The sequence below is a fragment of the Taurulus bubalis genome, assembly GCF_910589615.1.
Source record: "Taurulus bubalis genome assembly, chromosome: 3".
In the NCBI taxonomy this organism is placed as follows: domain Eukaryota; kingdom Metazoa; phylum Chordata; class Actinopteri; order Perciformes; family Cottidae; genus Taurulus; species Taurulus bubalis.
In genome coordinates, this window is record NC_136591.1 from 19660648 (window position 1) to 19678994 (window position 18347).

At 41.2% G+C, this 18347-nt stretch overlaps 2 protein-coding genes across 2 annotated transcripts in view; one reads left to right on the top strand and one right to left on the bottom strand.

Moving 5' to 3' along the window:
• Positions 1–1375: 1375 nt before the first annotated feature.
• Positions 1376–16593, top strand: LOC306734345 (uridine-cytidine kinase-like 1; the record flags this gene model as incomplete). Its single annotated transcript, XM_079215703.1, has 15 exons — positions 1376–1470; positions 3242–3450; positions 5057–5163; positions 7063–7233; positions 8606–8677; positions 9292–9481; positions 10098–10159; positions 12205–12224; positions 12902–13000; positions 13196–13289; positions 13899–13961; positions 14186–14308; positions 14936–15043; positions 15190–15346; positions 16137–16593. 15 exons carry the CDS (start codon positions 1376–1378, stop codon positions 16211–16213), a joined length of 1647 nt encoding a protein of 548 aa, XP_079071829.1. The 3' UTR covers positions 16214–16593.
• cenpe (centromere protein E) overlaps positions 16587–18347 on the bottom strand; it is a 35420-nt gene continuing 33659 nt past the window's right edge. Inside the window, exon 56 of the mRNA XM_079215704.1 lies at positions 16587–18021. Coding sequence (XP_079071830.1) covers positions 17939–18021 — 83 coding nt within the window. The 3' untranslated portion in view covers positions 16587–17938. The remainder of the gene's footprint in view (positions 18022–18347) is intronic.

Here is an 18347-nt window from a genome sequence, read left to right on the forward strand (position 1 = left end):
GACCTTCCGGTGAAGCTGACTGAGCAGCAGGCAGGAAGCAGGTTGGTGCATCCCATAATGGGACGAGCGTCGACATGAGAGAAAATCAATTCAACACAGAGAAATTGCTCACGTGAATTACATGAATTTAAAGGATGTGTTAAAATGTTGCGTAATAACACACAGATAAATCAGTAGCATATTTAGATCAATTTAGATCATTTAGACCTTTCTTCATCCCGCTCTGTATTCATTTATTATCAATTCAGCATGCATGATATATGGTTGTTTCAAAGCAGATTTATGCCATGCTGTAAATATATGATATAGGCTAAATCTGAGCAAAATGACAATAATAATAATAATAATAATAATAATATAAAAAAATGTAAACATTTATCTGTCTAGAAACTTTTTAAACTTTGTTTTTCTTCGATCAATGCCAGTCTAAAAAACAATAATCCTCAAACTAATATCATGAACTAAACTAGGGGTCATTTCAGAAATATTTTTATTGTCTTTAAAAGTGAAGATATATGTCGATTTAAAATATACAGATTAAATGATAATCATATTTATGCAGCTAAGAACTGTACAAAAAGTATAAAGCAAGAGGGGAAAAAATATCCATATTTAATATGACATAAGCCCATGATAACTACAAAGATACTGCACATACAATTATTTAATGATATGCACACAAATAAGGGTGTCTATAAATAATAACATTTAAAACCTCTCACATCTTCAATATAAAGTCACTGTCGGTTACTTTCAACTGGCCGAAGATTAAGATGTAAACAAGTCCACAGTTGGTTATTGACTGCATGTATTACACGATGTGTTTTAAGATATAAAATGCAGTACAATAGTAGTATGTAGTAATAATATTAAGGAGTTTCGTCTCTGGTCATCATTCATTGTGACATCCGCGCCAACGGTGTGTTTAAAGTCTGGTGGAAAAAACGTATATCTTATTTACTGCGTTTATTGTGTTGTTGTAGCTACATAGCCTTAATGTTAAAACTGATGCACATATTACGTTTTAAACAGAATTAGCCCAAATTAATTGAAATAAACTGTATTCAAATTGTGCCGTAGTTGTGGCCAAAAAGGTAGCGAAGAACATGGTCTCAAAACCGTATTGCATATTTTATGACTGAAAACGGCTAAATTCATCTGTGAAAATCCAAAAGACTAATCAGAGGGTTCAATTGTAATAATTTTCACTCCATCAAACACAACATATACTACATCTTCCACACTTCTAAATTGTGAATTAAGAGCGAGTGGCATTTTTCCAGTTACTCAAAATACAGCATCAGTTTACGCTTTCGTGACGTCATGACGCTCTCCGTGTTTGGTTTTCCGCGCCGCGCAGACAAGAGGATCCGACATGGAACCAGCGAGTAACGCCTGTACCGTTAAACCAGATGGACAGCCGACAGACGGAGTGGTGGGAGCGGACAGGTCCACGTCCAGGTCCGACAGGTGATAATAAATGCATAAATAAATCAAGTTGAAATGTCTGCGGCTCAGAGCCAGAACAGTGAGCAGCTGACGTTAGCTCACGGAGCTAGCTGACGCGTTGTGTGCGCGTGGCTGCAGTGAACAAAAGCTACGCGGACGAGCCGTGTTCACGCCAGACTCCTCTGTGTTAACAACGGAATTTTTCCGTTAGGTTGTTGGCAAACGTTTCTAACAAGCGTGGCTTTATTTTTCCAGCGTTTTAACGTGTCCCGGTAAATTCGGCATAACCAACGACACTAATAACGTTCGATATGCTTCGTATTCATGTAGCTCTAATCTGTTATTATCAACCATGACACGTAGCACTGTGGTGGTCAGGTGTCTGTCCATGATGCTGACCTGGCGGTGTGAATGAAGGCGAGCCAACATCTGTCCATTCAGCGTTCAGCTGCTTATTACTGGCTCACGTTTCCAACAAGGATCCTGCTTAATCCCAGCTGGCTTTCTGAGTGAGATGAGCTGTGATTCTATAGGTCAGGTTAATGATTTGCTTGACTAATGCAGACTGTAGAAGCTAAATCATTTGAAAACATGCACACAAATAACAAATACGATTTTTCTTAAAGGCTTTCCCCATTATCTTTTCTAAATAGTAACGAATATACACGTTTTTACTCTGGAAAATCGCCGGCTACATAGATAAACTTATGTTTAATATTTACAACAGTCATACAAGGGTTTACATTGAGCGTCTTGTATTATTGCAGGGAGCTATTTATCATCACAGATATCATTGATCTCGTTTAAAAAAAAAAGAGAAGCATAAATCATTATCATTATTACTTCAAGAAGTTACAAAAATAAATTGGAGGCAATCTTATATTTAAATATATTCTTCGGGAGAAATTTTGGGCAGAAGGAAGTATCTCAAACTGTCTTTTTATAACAGTTTTAATCAAAATGAAAACCTCTTCATGTTTCGTATATATTTAAGATGTTCACATTTATAGGTAAGCAAGGCAACAATAATCCGCCAGATTTGAAGATGTAATTTAACCCGATGATGTCACAAGAGGTGGAGATCAGGGAGCTACTCCAGCCGCGGAATGTGCCCGCCAGGTGATGACAGCCTTACTCATGTGAGCGGTGACCTCCGCCTTGAGCCGTGCTGCGTCCAGGGCAGCGGTGTGATTTCCTGGGGAGGGTCGGCGAGTTCCCCCGTCCTCCCCCTCAACCACACTGACAGCACCTCACTGTGGAGACGAGTTCAGAGAGAGACGCCAGAGCCCATCGTCTCCCTCTCGCCTCTCTGCAGGACAGTAGAGTATCTGCAGCGCCACAAATGTAATAACGGCTTTAAATGGTCACATTTTAGGCCAATTTTCTGCCCATTCATAGCTTAACTGCTTAGCTGTGTATGCCAGAAATAAAGGCTACTTTTGATTATAAGACCTGTCTTATCTTTGTGGAGCCTGCAGGTGCCACACTACGACTTAAATGCCTTTTTATATGGAGCAGCAGCACGGGGTCCAACTATGAGCTGAACGGCATTTCTGATGGCAAACGGCATAAAAACTAACATCGTTTACACGCAGGAAACGAGTCGCAAACTAAATCAGAGCTGCATTCCGCAGTAAAGTCTGCAAGCATGTTCCTGTTTTAAAGCTGATATTTATTCAGTACGTTTAAAGTATTGTGTCTGAGTTAAGATACCTCCATGGTGGCTTTTCATAACCGTGTATTCCAATAAGGCCTTGTGCTGCTGTCTGATCTCGGCATCTGTTGTCTCCAGTGGGAGTGGAGACGATTCCCTAGACAGCCTCTCAAACCGCGTCCCTCGCTGCCCTTTGACCCCGTCTTTATCGCCAAGAAAGCGAACCACGAGCCAGTCCAAGACCGAGCCTCCGCTGCTGAGGACCAACAAACGGACCATCTACACTGCCGGCAGGCCGCCCTGGTACAACGTCACCGGGACCACCTTCAAAGAGGCCTTTGTTATCGGTGAGCCATCAAGCAACTGTCATCTACTTCTGCTCATATCTATCTATCTATCTATCTATCTATCTATCTATCTATCTATCTATCTATCTATCTATCTATTTGGGGTGTTCCTTCTACAGCAGGCCACCATCTTGCTGATCAGCAGGGTAAAATATCGTCTTCGGTCCCAGCGGCAGTAAAATTAAGCCTGTGTGTTTCTGTGTACACATCTGCATGCGTGTTTGTTTGACATTCACAGGGCTGATGGTCTGTGGCTAAACTCATCAGGGCGGCGTGAGTGGGGGCACGTGGAGGGGGAAGTGGACGTTGTCTTTAGTGGCAATCTGTTATTGTCAATGGGCCGCGCTGGCTGCTCACAATTTCACACTCTGCTGTACTGAAGTCAATAAAAGGGTCCCGACTGTGCAACTGCAGGGGACTTATTAGACATGACGCTAACGTGCACAAAATATATATGCAGAGATTTCAAGAAGAGATGGATGTATGCAAGAGGAGAGAGAGGAGAGGAGAGAAGAGAACAGAAACCCAGTGTGAAGCTCATAGACACCAGTTTTCTATCTCCTCAGTCTGGTTTTATTGCAAATAGAAGAAACTGTTTTATCGCCAATAACCGGCCAAGCTAAATCTATATGAACACAGTAAATAGGATTTTGCAAGTCAGAACCAGTATTTCTGTGGTCGCTCTGGGGCTGTAATCGTACTCAGGAGGGAGGAGCCTCTGCAGTGATTTGTCCTCAATGGCCCGGTCAGCCTTATTGGCCTTGATGAGCCTTATCTGAGCAAAAAAACAACAACATTTCAGCACTTCACCAAGAGTTGTTTATACCAAGGAAGTAGCTCTGTAGGCTATTTCTGGTCTCACACACACAAAATTGGAATCAATGCTGAAGATGAGTCGTGGTGGCAGCAGGCCCAGCTGGCCTTTTTATTCTATTATCCTTTTTTTTTTGTGTACCAAAACATATATTTCACTTGTATATTACTTATGGTGTTCAATAATTCCAAATACAGCAGTTTTGGGCTTTTAGTTTTTTAAATTCATAAAACAACCTATGATTTACAGTTTTATATCATTTTATATAACAATTTAAACATTCATTTAAATATTGTATTTCACAGTTTGTCTTGCCATTGGTACAGTGGTACACACTGCTGAAGGAAATGACAGTCTGTCACAAACGTCCACCTGGACTCCATACTGACATTTCCCTGTACACTCGTCATTATATTATATCCACGTTACTGATGATTATTTATCAAAAATATCATTGTGTAAATATAAAGGTCCACCGACTAACCGGTGCCGATGTGACGTTTTATAAAAGCACGACAGACTTCGATGCATTTTCTTTATTCTGATAGTTTTAGGAATTCTCCTCTTAATGAAAAAACCTTTAGCACTTTCATTATTATTCATTCTGGTAATAAAGCTAGAAAATATGGGCTGAAAACTTCTTGGTCTCAGGATTATTTCTTTATAAAACCTCAAACTAGATTTTGTTTTTGTTGTTTTCATCCCCATCTGCCTCTCATATGACAAATATGCCCGTTTTAAAAATGTCTCACTGGATCTTTAGTTGTGGTTCTTTGTGTTCCGCTCCTCAAGGTCTGTGTGGAGGAAGTGCTTCTGGTAAAACCACAGTCGCCAATAAGATCATTGAAGCGCTTGATGTTCCCTGGGTGGTTCTGCTCTCCATGGACTCGTTCTATAAGGTAAAGCCTCCGTGTGATTGTAGAACATGAGCGAGAGTCTTTTAGGTGATTGTAGAACATGAATTAGTCTTTTAGGTGATTGTAGAACATGAATGAGTCTTTTAGCTGTTACAGTCTACAATGTAGACTGTAACTTCTACGATGAAGTGACTATATAGACTGTAATGCAAACAGTTCAGTTTGTCAGGTGCAACATTTATGACAATGTTGGTCATTTTGTCTGCTTGACAATCACATTTTGCTGCAATAAAAATTATTGAAGTGAGATGAACAGACTGAAAACGGTATCTTTAGATACAATATGTTGACAAAGTTTTCCTTTGGGGACACTTTGTGGTGGAAAAAAGGGAATAAATTGCACTACTCAATATATCGCAGTATCGTGATGAAATCGAATCGTGGGACTGATGCCGTGTTCACACCGGACGCGACGCGAATTTGCGGCGCGACCAGTTTACATGTTAAGTCAATCCACAGACACGCTGCGGCGCGAATGTGCGGCGAGATAGACGCGTTGGAGGCGGCGCAAATAGAACGTTTGACCTGGGGCGAACAAAGCGAAGGACGCGGCGCGAATTCGCGTGAGTTGAATTATCCCAACTCTGGCGGAGAAATCGCGTGACGCAAAGTTGCGGCAGCCAATCAGCGTTGAGAATCAGCGTTGAGAATCAGCGTTGAGAATCAGCGTTGAGAAGCTCCGCCCGTCACCACCGCCGTCTCCCCGTTTCTGAATGAAACTGCTGCTGCTCCGCCTGAACCAGCGCTGACAGCGGCCTCATTGAGACGCTGTTGTGGGACTACGGATAATAGTATGAACCCAGACACCATGGAGTTTGATGTTCCGACATATGTGGAGTTTACACAAAAAGTATAAAGCAGAATTGGTGGTTATTTCCATGGTGGATGGCATAATCGGTATCGTTTTACGGAGATACGCGAGACGCTGTTCCTGGAGGAGTCGGTGAAATTCACTGAGCTGTGTGCGGCTACGGATGGTGTTATGAACCCAAACACGAGGGCATTTCATGTTCCGACGTTTTTAGGACTTCCACAACAAGTATAAAGCAGAACTAGTGGTTATTTATTCCATAGACGATAGCGGAAAAGATAACGCTTTTTCACAGAGAAGCGATAAGCCACGCCCCCTTTGTCGCGGCGCGATTTTTCACGGTTGGTGTGAACACCCTCTTTTCACTCGCGCGAGTAAACTGAAGCGGTAAACCGCGTTTGGTGTGAACACAGCATTACTGTTTTATTATCTTACTTGTTTTTTTATTTTACTATGTCTTTTGTGTGCACTTTATCCTCTGCTGCTGTAAATCCTGCAATTTCCCCACTGTGGGACTAATAAAGAATTATCTTATTTTATCTTTTTCCCTTTAATATAAAAGTCCTGCACCTCTATGGAAACGGCACAATCACGTCTAGAAGCGGAGAGAACTCTTAACATGTCTTTCGTGCAGTAAAACACAGACTATTTAAATTAATAATAATATTATTATAGTAGGAGTAGGAGGGATTATATCTCCCGGCTGGCCTTGGAACGCCTCGGGATCCCCCAGAATGAGCTGGAAAGTGTTGCGGGTGAGAGGGAAGCCTGGGTTGGCCTGCTGAACCTGCTGCCACCGCGACCCGACCCCGGATAAGCGGCTGATAATGGATGGATGGATGGACAGTAGTAGTATTATCAAACAAAGATGCTGGAAGTGAAAAATAGTTGTAACTCCATAAACATCCATTGTTACTGTGGTTTATCTCAAACGTCTTCTCTCTGCCATCAAATGAAATACACACAAGTGATGCTGTATATCGCTAAATGGAGAATATCATACATGAAAATATTAATATTTAGTGCTGAACGTTGCTGCTTTTGCCCCGTCTGTGCCCTTCGTGGTTCAGGTGTTGAATAAAGAAGAGCAGGAGCTCGCGGCCAAAAACGAGTACAACTTCGATCACCCCGACGCCTTCGACTTCGAGCTGCTGGTCACCGTCCTGCGGAAGCTGAAGAAAGGGAAAAGCGTCAAAGTGCCGGTTTATGACTTCACGGCCCACTGCCGACGCAAAGAATGGGTGAGGAGCCGTTTGTGTGTCTCTGCAACGTGCTGTTTGTGTGTCTCCGCAATGTGCTGGTTGTGCATCTGCAGAACCATGTTGATCAACACTACGTTAGATAGATGGATCGATAGAGATACTCTATTAATCCCGCTACAGCAGCATTTATACAATAAAAAGAAAATTGAACAGAATAATAAGAAAAATGTACAACACATAGAATAATAACAAAAATGCACTCTATATATAAAAAAATACAAAATAGGTCAAACTTGAAGCACAATAAATGTGATTTTTTTTTCGCGAGTGATGTTTAAATATTGCTTATCTGCCACATTGTCATTATTGAGCTGACTGCATAGTATCGAATTTACTCCAAATATTAGGGGACTAAAACTGGCAGCTATATTTTAGGTTTTTAAAGTTAGTGTTGAGCCCTGTATGAAATGTAATCGGAGCAGTTTTGGCTCTAGCTTTGCAGGATAAATGTACCGTTAAGGTTACACATCACTAACTCCGCCCCTCCAGGAATCTATTAGACGTTTCAGTTGAAGCCACTTGAGTCGCCGGCTAATTAGCTAATTATTAAGGATTTAGTGTCCGGGACATGAACCCACCAGAGAGCTCAGAGCCCAGAAGCCTCGTGGAGAATCGATCTGACGTCTCCGCTCTGGGTTGGATGTAATTAAGTCTCAGAGTCTCGATGGTGTCCGGGGGCGGCAGCTCTCTTCAGGGGAGTTTTCTTACTTGTTGTTTTTTTCAGATAAAACTGGAGGTCACCTTTTCTGGCTCTCGCTCTCTCTCTTTCTCTCCCTTGTGCTCTTTCTTTCTTTTCATATTTTCTCTCTCTTTTTTTCTCTTTTTCTTTCTCTCTCTCTTAAAGGCACACCCACATTTAAACATGTTAAAGAAAAGACACACTAAATCATCTCTGAGCAAAGAACGGGGGAAGTGAACAAATCGATAAACACTCATCTGTTTTCTTTTAAATTCACTTTCTGCTTCTTCTTTTTTTACACACAACTTTGCCTGGATGCTCTCCTTCTCTTTGGTATTGATTTGCGAAAAACAAAGTGTCCAGCCCATTGACTCCAGCATGGAGCTGGTCAGAGGAAGGTAATGGGGTTGTGACATCCTCTGCACCATTTCGTCATTGATTGAGACCGTGATATCACACACACACACACACACACACACACACACACACACACACACACACACACACACACACACACACACACACAGATCAGATATTGGTGGGTGAACGTGTGTGTTCGTCGTGTTTAACTGATGTATCCATTTTGTTTTATAAACGCAAGACAAAAAAAAAAAGTGTACTATGATGTTTGCCAATTTAAGATGTTCTTTTTTCATTTGTTCCTCGTGACAGAAAACGGTGTACGGGGCCAATGTTGTCATCTTTGAGGGCATCCTGGCTTTTGCCAACAAGGAGCTGCTGAAGGTGAGAATAACTTATCTCTTATTACCAGCAGACGGTGCAGTCGGGTCTGAAAAGTGAAGCCGATGCTTCATGTGTCAAAGCTGCATTCTCTCTAATGTCCATCAGGGACGATAGGAGGTTTCCCCACTTAGGATAAAGTGTGCGCTGAGACAAGACGCTTTAGTTGATTACCCTCCGATTCCGTTAAAAACAGAGCGTGAGACGCTGCGTACAGACACACAAGGTGCTTAAACTGTGTGTGTGTGATGCTGTATCTTCTCTTCCTATTATGCACCTTAAAATATGTCTGGAGGGAATCTTTAATCGCATCAGGACTTGACGGTATAGATTATTGAAGAAAATCTTGAATTATTGAAGACAATTTATTATTTTCTCGCGTACCTCCATGGGGAATGAAGACTCCAGAAACTGGGATCACAAACTTAATTACTTTTAGTATTTTGCACAGTTAGTTGGATAAAACAAGCAGGTTGAAAATGTTATTGTCGGGAATTGTAATCTTCATTAAAAGACCAAATATCGATATTTTATTGGGTCTGTGCTTTGAATCCAGATACCGGTATATCAAACCTAATCAGATTGATTTCCCCCTACCTGCCCCTCCGATCCGCCAGCTGCTGGACATGAAGGTGTTCGTGGACACAGATTCGGACATCCGCCTGATACGGAGGCTGAAGAGGGACATTTCACAGCGCGGACGGAACATTGACGGCATTATCAAACAGTACAACAAGTTTGTGAAGCCGTCGTTCGAGCAGTACATCGAACCCACGGTGCAGTCCGCCGACATCGTGGTGCCTCGAGGTCGGCAGACAGTTTGGTTTATTTATTATCTATCTATATATCTAGAGCTGAGTTTCCATTCGATCTGAGTTAGGCGTGGTGTGTTCACTGCATGCCAGATTAATCGGACAAATCGCCTCCCAAATTACCGTATGACCAGCTGTTGATGGGTACAGAAGCCCATCTCCGGCAGTAAAAATGTTTTGATGAAAATGTTCCTGTGATAATAAAATCACCATAGAAAGTCGTAATTATGAGATAAAGGCAAAATTATGAAATACAAAATCTAAATTATAAGAGATTTAAAAAAACAGAGCGACTGAAGCGCATGCAGACTTTGTATCTCATTATTAGGACTTTGTATCCCATTATTTTGACTTTGTAACTCATTATGACTTTGTATCATTATTTTGACTTTGTATCTCATTAAGACTGATATTTTTATTATCACATTTTTCATCTTATTTTTTTATTTTACTGCCGAAAGTGGCTTTCCATAGTATCAATGTAGCATTTAAAATGCTACTTTTCTATTCTACGCATTATTGTGTTTTTAATACTGTGAAGAACTTTTATTTGACAGGTCCTGTTAAGAAATGATCTGTAAATTCTTGTCCTTTTTTGTGTGTATTTACAGGTGGAGAAAACTTTGTGGCTCTGGATTTAATTGTCCAGCATGTCCACAGTCAGCTGGAGAAGGTGAAGATTCCTCAACTTCGGTCTTTTGTGTTGAACAGGATTTTACTGATTCAGCGGGAAAATTTGTTTTATCCTAGAAAAAGAAAACGCCGGAACTGCATGTTTTGCCGATGAGAATATACGCTTATTTCATTTTGTTTACAACTTGAAGCTCAATCCGCTGTTCTCGCTTGGTCACCTCCTCCTTAAAAGATGGAGTTTCCTAAAGTACAGAAAGCTTCTGCTTAAGAGCTAGCAGCTGTCCTGTAATATACAGAGGTGTGAACGTGGCCTCGTGGTGCTTTCAGGGCCAGTCTGGAGGTTTGAATGGATTGCCTCCACAGAACATGCAACATGTAAATATCCATTCATTTAACCTTTTTTTTTAATTTAATTTGAGGAATCATGGAGGGCATGTCCTCATTTTCATCCAGTCTCAAGGGTATGAATTAAATATAAAAATAATAAACAACGAGAAAACAAACAAACAACCACGTTTCGGTGTACTGAACACTTTGCTAAACCTCTCGTCGTCTCTGACCACTTCCTCCCTCTGAACAAATGACGATCGGGGGTTTTCTGCAGGTGAAAAACTAGATTAAACCATTTGGTTCTCTCCGTTCAGGTGGTGATGGAGCACAGTGAGCTGTAAATATCCTTCAAAATGATCAGATTGAATCAATAATCCTCCTTAAGAGTTCCCTGGTCTCTTTATCCCCGTTTCCCCCTTTTTAAAACTGGTGAGACGGAGGTCTGGGTACCTGAGATTAATTTATGACCTGTGGAAAACTGGTCTGTTCCACCTTCGACGTATTCATTCACTTCCACCAGTAGAACATTACTGACAGATCCTGAGGATTAATGGCACAGTTTAACCATCAATATAAAATGTATATTAAAGAATTAATTGGGACCTGTTTAAGTTCCTTAGCACCGGCTCTAAGAAGCTTTAAATACATAATTTAACCTACTAATGACGAGATGCTTTATCAATAAAAACATTATCTCTTAATCATTTAAATGTGTTTTTTCACAAATAACCCCCCTAGATGGCTGTTGCAAAGCACATTTCTGAGCGGTTGAAATATTTTTGGGGTGGATGTTGGGGAAATAAATAGTCCGGAGCCTTGTTTACCAGCTGCAGAACAAAACAACAAAAGTGATCAGTATCAGCCGTTATGGCTCATCGGCTGACGGTGACAAAAAGGAACGCACTGTTTCATGACAATCTGCTAGAATTCATTCATTTTGCTATTAATGCTGCATTTGAACAAACAAACATTTATTTTGCTTTAAATGTTTGTCTTTGTTTTGTGTTGACGATTGGCTGATCTTGTGTTTGTTTTTTTTCCCCTCTTATGTCTCACTGTTTGTGCACGACTTCTCGTGCCCGGCTGAATGCTGTGTATCCATTCCAGCGTGAGATCACTGTGAGGTACAACTGCCGTTTTTTAATTATTACCACGTCTTCTCATTCCTTTCAATCCATTTTCAGCCACGCTTCAGTAAAAACAAGACGACTATTTCATTTGTTATCGTCTTCAGATGATGAACGAACAAACCAATCTATCATCTGCACGTGCCTTGCTTTGTTTTACCCAGAAAGCCTTTCATTCTGGTTTTAGTGGTCCGTGGCTGCAGAGATTGATCACCTCCTTCGTCTCTACCCTTTGTGATCGGTGCACGGCAAAGCAAATACCAGCTCTTATTGTGTAAACGCATTGAAGATGAGCTGAACCCTCATGTCGGTGTGTGAAAAGCAGGAATAGAGGCTGCTGATCTTTTTTGCGGCGTACTAAGCGGGGCGGTGAAGAGCGACTGAGCGGCGCTTTCTTCTTCTGAAGCGCTCGGAGTGAGAATGAAATGAAATGAAATGAGACGCATTGAATTGCTGCAGAACTAGAACACGTTGCACGGCTGAGACGTCGTGCAACTGTTTCACTGCTCTAACGCTGTTCTTTCTCCTCTTTTCTCCTCTTATATTTTTGTCTTTTCTTTTCCTTTTGTTTCTAATTTTTTTTTTTCACCTGTAAATCTCCTCATATGAAATATGTCTCCATCTTCAGAGTAAGCTCCGCTGGGATATGTGAGGCTCGCCTTGTGCATCCTCTTTTAGTGTCGTTATTTTTTAACCGTTTTTGTAATAGTTTTGATGCACTCCGGCCTTTTTAACTTGTTAAAATAGACTGCACATCGAGCTGAATGAACTGAAAAGCTTGTTTTGCTTTTGACGTCTTTCATGAAAGGCAAAAGTTGTTGTTGTTGGTCGTTAAAGCAGAAGCATGAAATATTTACTGAGCATGCAGCGAACTGATTTCAGCTGTGAAACGGCAGCGGAAATCGATTCCTCCACTTGTTGCATCGCTCTTTAACATCGTGAGCATGTGTTTGTTAAAGTGCATTTGCACATTTTTGGGGAAGTGCATTTCTTGTTTGTGCTTTTTTTTTTTTTTTTTTTGGCTGAAGGTGACGGTGTGTTCAATCTTTGTTATTTATAAAGAATCAAGTTGGACAACAGGATTATTTTAGGGCAAACAATACTTGAAGGAAATGATTCCATCTAGAAGCCTTGCACGAGAAATACCGACATCGGGTTTCTTGTGTCAAGAAACTATAGTCTGGGGCCAGTTGCAGAACTTTTTAATTACATTTTTTAACTCTAGTTACTTTGTATCTTTTGTAAACGTGTAAAATTGAGTATTTGGGAAACGATGACGTCTTCTCAACTATCCAGTCTCAAGACTGTTTTTGATCTTCCCGCAGATCGGCTCTGGCCTCAGCTCACCAGGGTCAGCCGTTACCCAAAACCCTCAGCGTGATGGAGCGCACGCCACAGGTGCACGGCATGCACACCATCATCAGGTCAGCACACACACACAGACATCTAAAAGCTTCTGGAAACTGCTTTAAACTGAGTTTTTATTTGCTTTCCAAGAGAAAGCTCAAACATCATAAACTTCAGTGATGTTGTGTTGCTCGTAATCCCATCAAGCTGTCATTGTTTTCTTACCGATCTTTTTCGTCCTCTTTGCTCCCGACCCCTGCTTGTTGGTGTAGGAACAAGGATACGAACAGAGACGAGTTCATCTTCTACTCCAAGAGATTAATGAGGCTCCTCATAGAGCATGCCCTCTCCTTCCTGCCTCTCAAGGTGAGACTATTTACTGCTGCTGCTTTTTGAGGTGGAATCTTGTTGCAATATAAATAAAATACATTATCCAGTCTGTATATTGTTAAATTTGCTTGTGCAGCACCTTGGTGTTACCTTCAGGTTGGCAGGTAGACTGTAACGTTTAGGCCAGACCAGTAAAGCCAATGATGGTGTTTTAAAGCTGCATTCTCTCCACTGACCACCAGGGGGCGACGACTCTGGTTGTATAGAAGTCTATAGACATTATTAAAAAAAAATTGTAAACATGAGTTTATGTCTCTAGTTGCAAGTCTTCTTCAATACAGCATGATGTTCCTTTAGTAAATTATGGTCATTATGGCTACAAGGTGATTGACAGGTCTCACAGCAGTATACGTCATCTCTACGTCAGTCCAAATAGTCTAGTGTGGATGGTCAAAGACTTACTTAATTAATAAATTACGTAATTATCTTAACACACGGTTCCACAAAAAACATGGATACATCTGTAGTTTTTATAACACATTTTAAACTCTATTTTAACGGAGTTATAACATTCAGCGGTTTATTTTGTGGTGATTTTTAAATGTTCCTCTTTGTTTCCTCTTTGTCCTTTTCTCACGCGTCCAGCCGGTATCCGTGGAGACGCCTCAGGGTGGCACCTATGACGGCAAGAGGCTGAGCGGTAAAAGAGTACGTCTGTGCTTCTGTTCACCTGGTTGTGAATGAGGTCGTATTGTCTTCCAAGTATTCTTCTCAGTGTGAAGACAAATGAAAGTTCACACCCAACTAGTGTTTTTTAAAGCTAGAACATTAAAAGATAATTATTTTGAGTATGTTATTAGCTGCATACCCCAGTAAACATGACAAACACTGAATGTGTGTGTGTGTGTGTGTGTGTGTTTATTTGTGTGTAGATCACAGGCGTCTCCATCCTGAGGGCAGGGGAGACGATGGAGCCGGCTCTGATGGCCGTGTGTAAAGACATCCGACTGGGTAAGATCCTCATACAGACCAACCACGACACCGGGGAACCAGAGGTACGTAATTAACGTAACGTAATAATTACGTTATTTAGCACCTTTCAAAACAAAAGGTTACAAAGTGCTTTTCAAAATAAAATAACATAATCCTTTATTAGTCCTGCAGGATTACCGCAGCATACAGAAAAGACATAGTACGATAAATCAAAACAAGTATTATAAATAAGTAATAAACAGTAAAGAATATTAAGTAAAAAAGGTTAAAAAAATATATAAATAATTCCACAATAACTAAATATAACTACACCTGTTATATGAACAGACAAGATAGAAATGTCAGACAAACTATGATTTGAAAAAATGAAAGTTTAAAAGTGCTGCAATATTGAGCAAAGAAGCAACATGTTAAAAAACCAAACGATAATTAAAATAAAACAATATAAAATAATATACATTAAATAGTGAAAGGTTCTGGCCACCAACCTTGAAGTGATTGACCATACTGCAACGAGGCAAATAAAATCACACTAATAATAGTACAAAAGTAAAATGTAATAAAAATACCCCACGATTATATAAGATAAAAAGAATGTGTGAATAATTCTTAATAATTAGCAACTCATTGTCTTGCTGTGATTCAATGTTTATAGGTGATTGATATGAATGTGCCGTCTTGTCTTTTAGCTCCACTACCTCCGGCTGCCCAAAGACATCAGTGAGGACTTCGTCATCCTGATGGACAGCACCGTGTCCACCGGAGCTGCTGCTCTCATGGCCGTCAGAGTGCTGCTCGTAGGTCAACTTCTACGGCTGCTTTTAAAAACACACACACGGACCACCAATGCTTTAATGAGTCAAAGTGTTTCCTCTGTGGTTGCTTATGGAGACCAGTCTGTGAGGTTCTTCCTCTCTTTTAACATCCATCCTCTCCTCTGAAGGACCACGATGTAGCGGAGGACAAGATCTTCCTGTTGTCCCTGCTGATGGCGGAGATGGGCGTCCACTCGGTGGCCTACGCCTTCCCTAAGGTCCGCATCATCACCACCGCCGTGGACAAGGAGGTCAACGACCAGTTCCACATCATCCCGGGCATCGGTGAGGCGGTCTTCTGTTCCTGTTACCCGCTTTAGTAGAACGCAGGAAGCTGTTTCTCACGTAGGGTCTGAAGTTTAGTTTGACCTTTTTAAATATATTCAGAACACTTTAAAAACACTGAGTCAGCGCTATGTGGTGGATTTCATGTTACCGTGATCCCTCAGAGTTTAATTATTGCTTTAAAAAAAACTATTTAGAGTTACTGTGAGGAACTTTTGAACTGGTCCTGAACCAGTCTCAGTGTAGTCCTCGTCCTCTATACTGTAGACCTCCATCAGTAAACAGACCACCAGAGAGAAGATGGTCTGGTTCTATAGAGTTCTTCTTAAAGCTTGTCATCGGAGCCCCCGGGTCGGATTCTGGTGAAACCAGATGACATCATGCAAGTTCACCAGAACCTCCTTCAGCTCAGACTCCAACAGTCCCGTCCACCGTGGACAGACACAGATCCGGCTCCCAGCAGCAGCAGTTAGTTTTTCTAAAGGAAGTTTGGTGCTCGCGGAAACACGTCCACTGTAGTCCACAGGGACCTTTTAAAATAAACTCAGTGAAGGTTTAATATAAGGGAAGCCTATTTTCCATGTCATCATGTGACCTGCAACAGCCAACATTACCTTGCATCTAGCTGCTAGTTCATTTAACGTTGAACACAAGGACCAGTGTGCAGGATGCAGTGCCACCGAGTGGTGAGGTTGCAGATTGCATCCAACTGAGCATTACTCCTTCTCCAGAACTAAAAACCTAATCTACCTGCTTTTATTTTCTCTCTTCCTCCTTTTTGTTTCCAAAGGAAACTTTGGGGATCGTTACTTTGGCACCGACGCGCCGTCAGACTGGTGTGAAAGTGATGAAGGGATGGACTTCTGAGGAGAGAGAGGAGTGCTGTTACAGAAGCAAAGAGATTCCCTCACCCCTCGCTTCTGTCGACATCGTTCAGACCAGAGAGGTGACACTGAACTGCTTCCTGGTCGGACGAGCAGGACGGCGTTCAACGTCGGCTAAGTGGAGATCTCCCGTTGGAGCCAAGTTTACAGACCGTTTAAAGGGTCGTGTTCCTGCAGGACGTTCAGCTCCTGTTCAGTTGTATTTATTCTGCTGCAATCTCCAAGAGGAGTTTGCTGAATGTTGCCAACTGAAGCTGAGAAATGCTTGATTAATGTTGTAAATATTGTCGAATGTAATGTTTGTTGCTGAATGCAGGTTTCTATTCAAGCACTTTTACAGGAAAATCTTTGATTTCTTTCAGGATCTTGCACAGTACAAATGTTGTAAATAAATCATTGTTCGAACGTTAGCCGGGGAGATTTACTTTGAGCTACGCTCAGTTTTAATTAGTGTTTAACAGCAGTTGTAAAAAAACGCAATCAGGCGACAACAAAAATCGCACATTGTCCTCAGTGAAGCTAGTTTTTGACTTATTGTAGTATATAAAAAAAATGCCACTACGGTTGTCGATTGCTTAGTTTAGACGTGTGTGATTAACGATGCAATGTCCAGTTTCCAACAAATGTCATTTATTCTTGGCAATTGTACATTTTCCAACACAAACAGAAGCCAGCACATTCTGTCATAACCATTAAATAAAATAAATCAAAACACTCATTATCATAAGTTACCACACGGTCAAAAACTGTGTGGTCCTGCCAATCCAGCAACACCTGGCCCTTGTGATTATATTGACCTCTTGCCCAATTGACAGCGGCCCTGCACCCCCGTGTGGTGGGAAGTCCAACAAAAACAAAAAGGCTCTTTACAAACAATGACTGTTGCTTTAGGGTCCGCATTAATTAATATAAATCAAAATGTGGCTCATAGTATACAGCTGCCTTCCGTTTCTACTGCGCACCCAGTTCTGCGCCGATCGGCCGCGTCACTACTTTGGCGTTAGCCAAAACAGTGGTGCCTAAAACTGTCCTTAACTTCCAAACTCGTTACCAACACACAGTTATTCGTAGTTACTCCAAACTGCTCAGCTATTGACATTTTAAATACATTTTCACAAGAAGCGTAGCAGCTTAGTTCACGTTGAATATATTTTCCCGTGCTTTCTAGGCAATTAGCTAGCGGTAAGGTTCCAGTTAGAACACAATACATGTGAAATTAACTCAATGGGATTCAACTACCAAATGATTTTTACCAATTTCTTACATCAAAAAGACACATACTTCATGATGGTGGTTTGAGTCATCTAACACTAACCCCTAGTTTCTGGAACACTTTTAAATCAGTATTTTGTGTTCGTTTTCATTGCACAATCAATTGTTGCCCCTTCAGCGGTCATCATGCTCCAAATACAAACTGTGGTGCCTTTATGCTGCTCAAGGAACCAGGAGACATGGCCGTGGATACTTCTATATCTGTAGCCAGGCGGCAGCAGTAGAAATAAAGAATATGTTCTGACCGAAAGCAGTAGAACGTCATCTGCCATACCATGTGTTGACATACTAAATATTTTTCTGGTATCAGTATTGAGTGTGAATGAGAGAATCAATTACTTGAATAAGTTTCTTTTTTAATACAATTATAGACCAGAACAATGGAGTAAAACCACAAACAAAAAAAGACATTTAACATGACTGCACGTGGAACACTTTACTGTGTTTTACACATTTCTTCTTGCTTTGGAGACCGAGGCCACCAATCCTCCTTTCTGTCCGCTGCCGCTTCTACTGCTTCTGCAACACACAAGAGTCTGTCAGACAAACCAGAATAATACAGTTTAAGCCCATAAAGATATGAAACCTGTGACCACTTATTAACTTGCCCATCACAAAAGATGGGGCTTTTAATCAAGTCCATCTGCCACCCATCAGTGCATCTTTTGTCTTATAGAATGGAAGTAAACATACACGCCAAAGGAAAACTAATCCCAGTACTACACCTCCTTCGCCATTCTCCCCTTTTAAACTATGAATTGTGAGTTTCATTTGACGCGGCCGACTTCAGGACCTATGAATTTAATCACCAGTGTCGCACTACGGGGTTCTGGTCGGCATTAAGA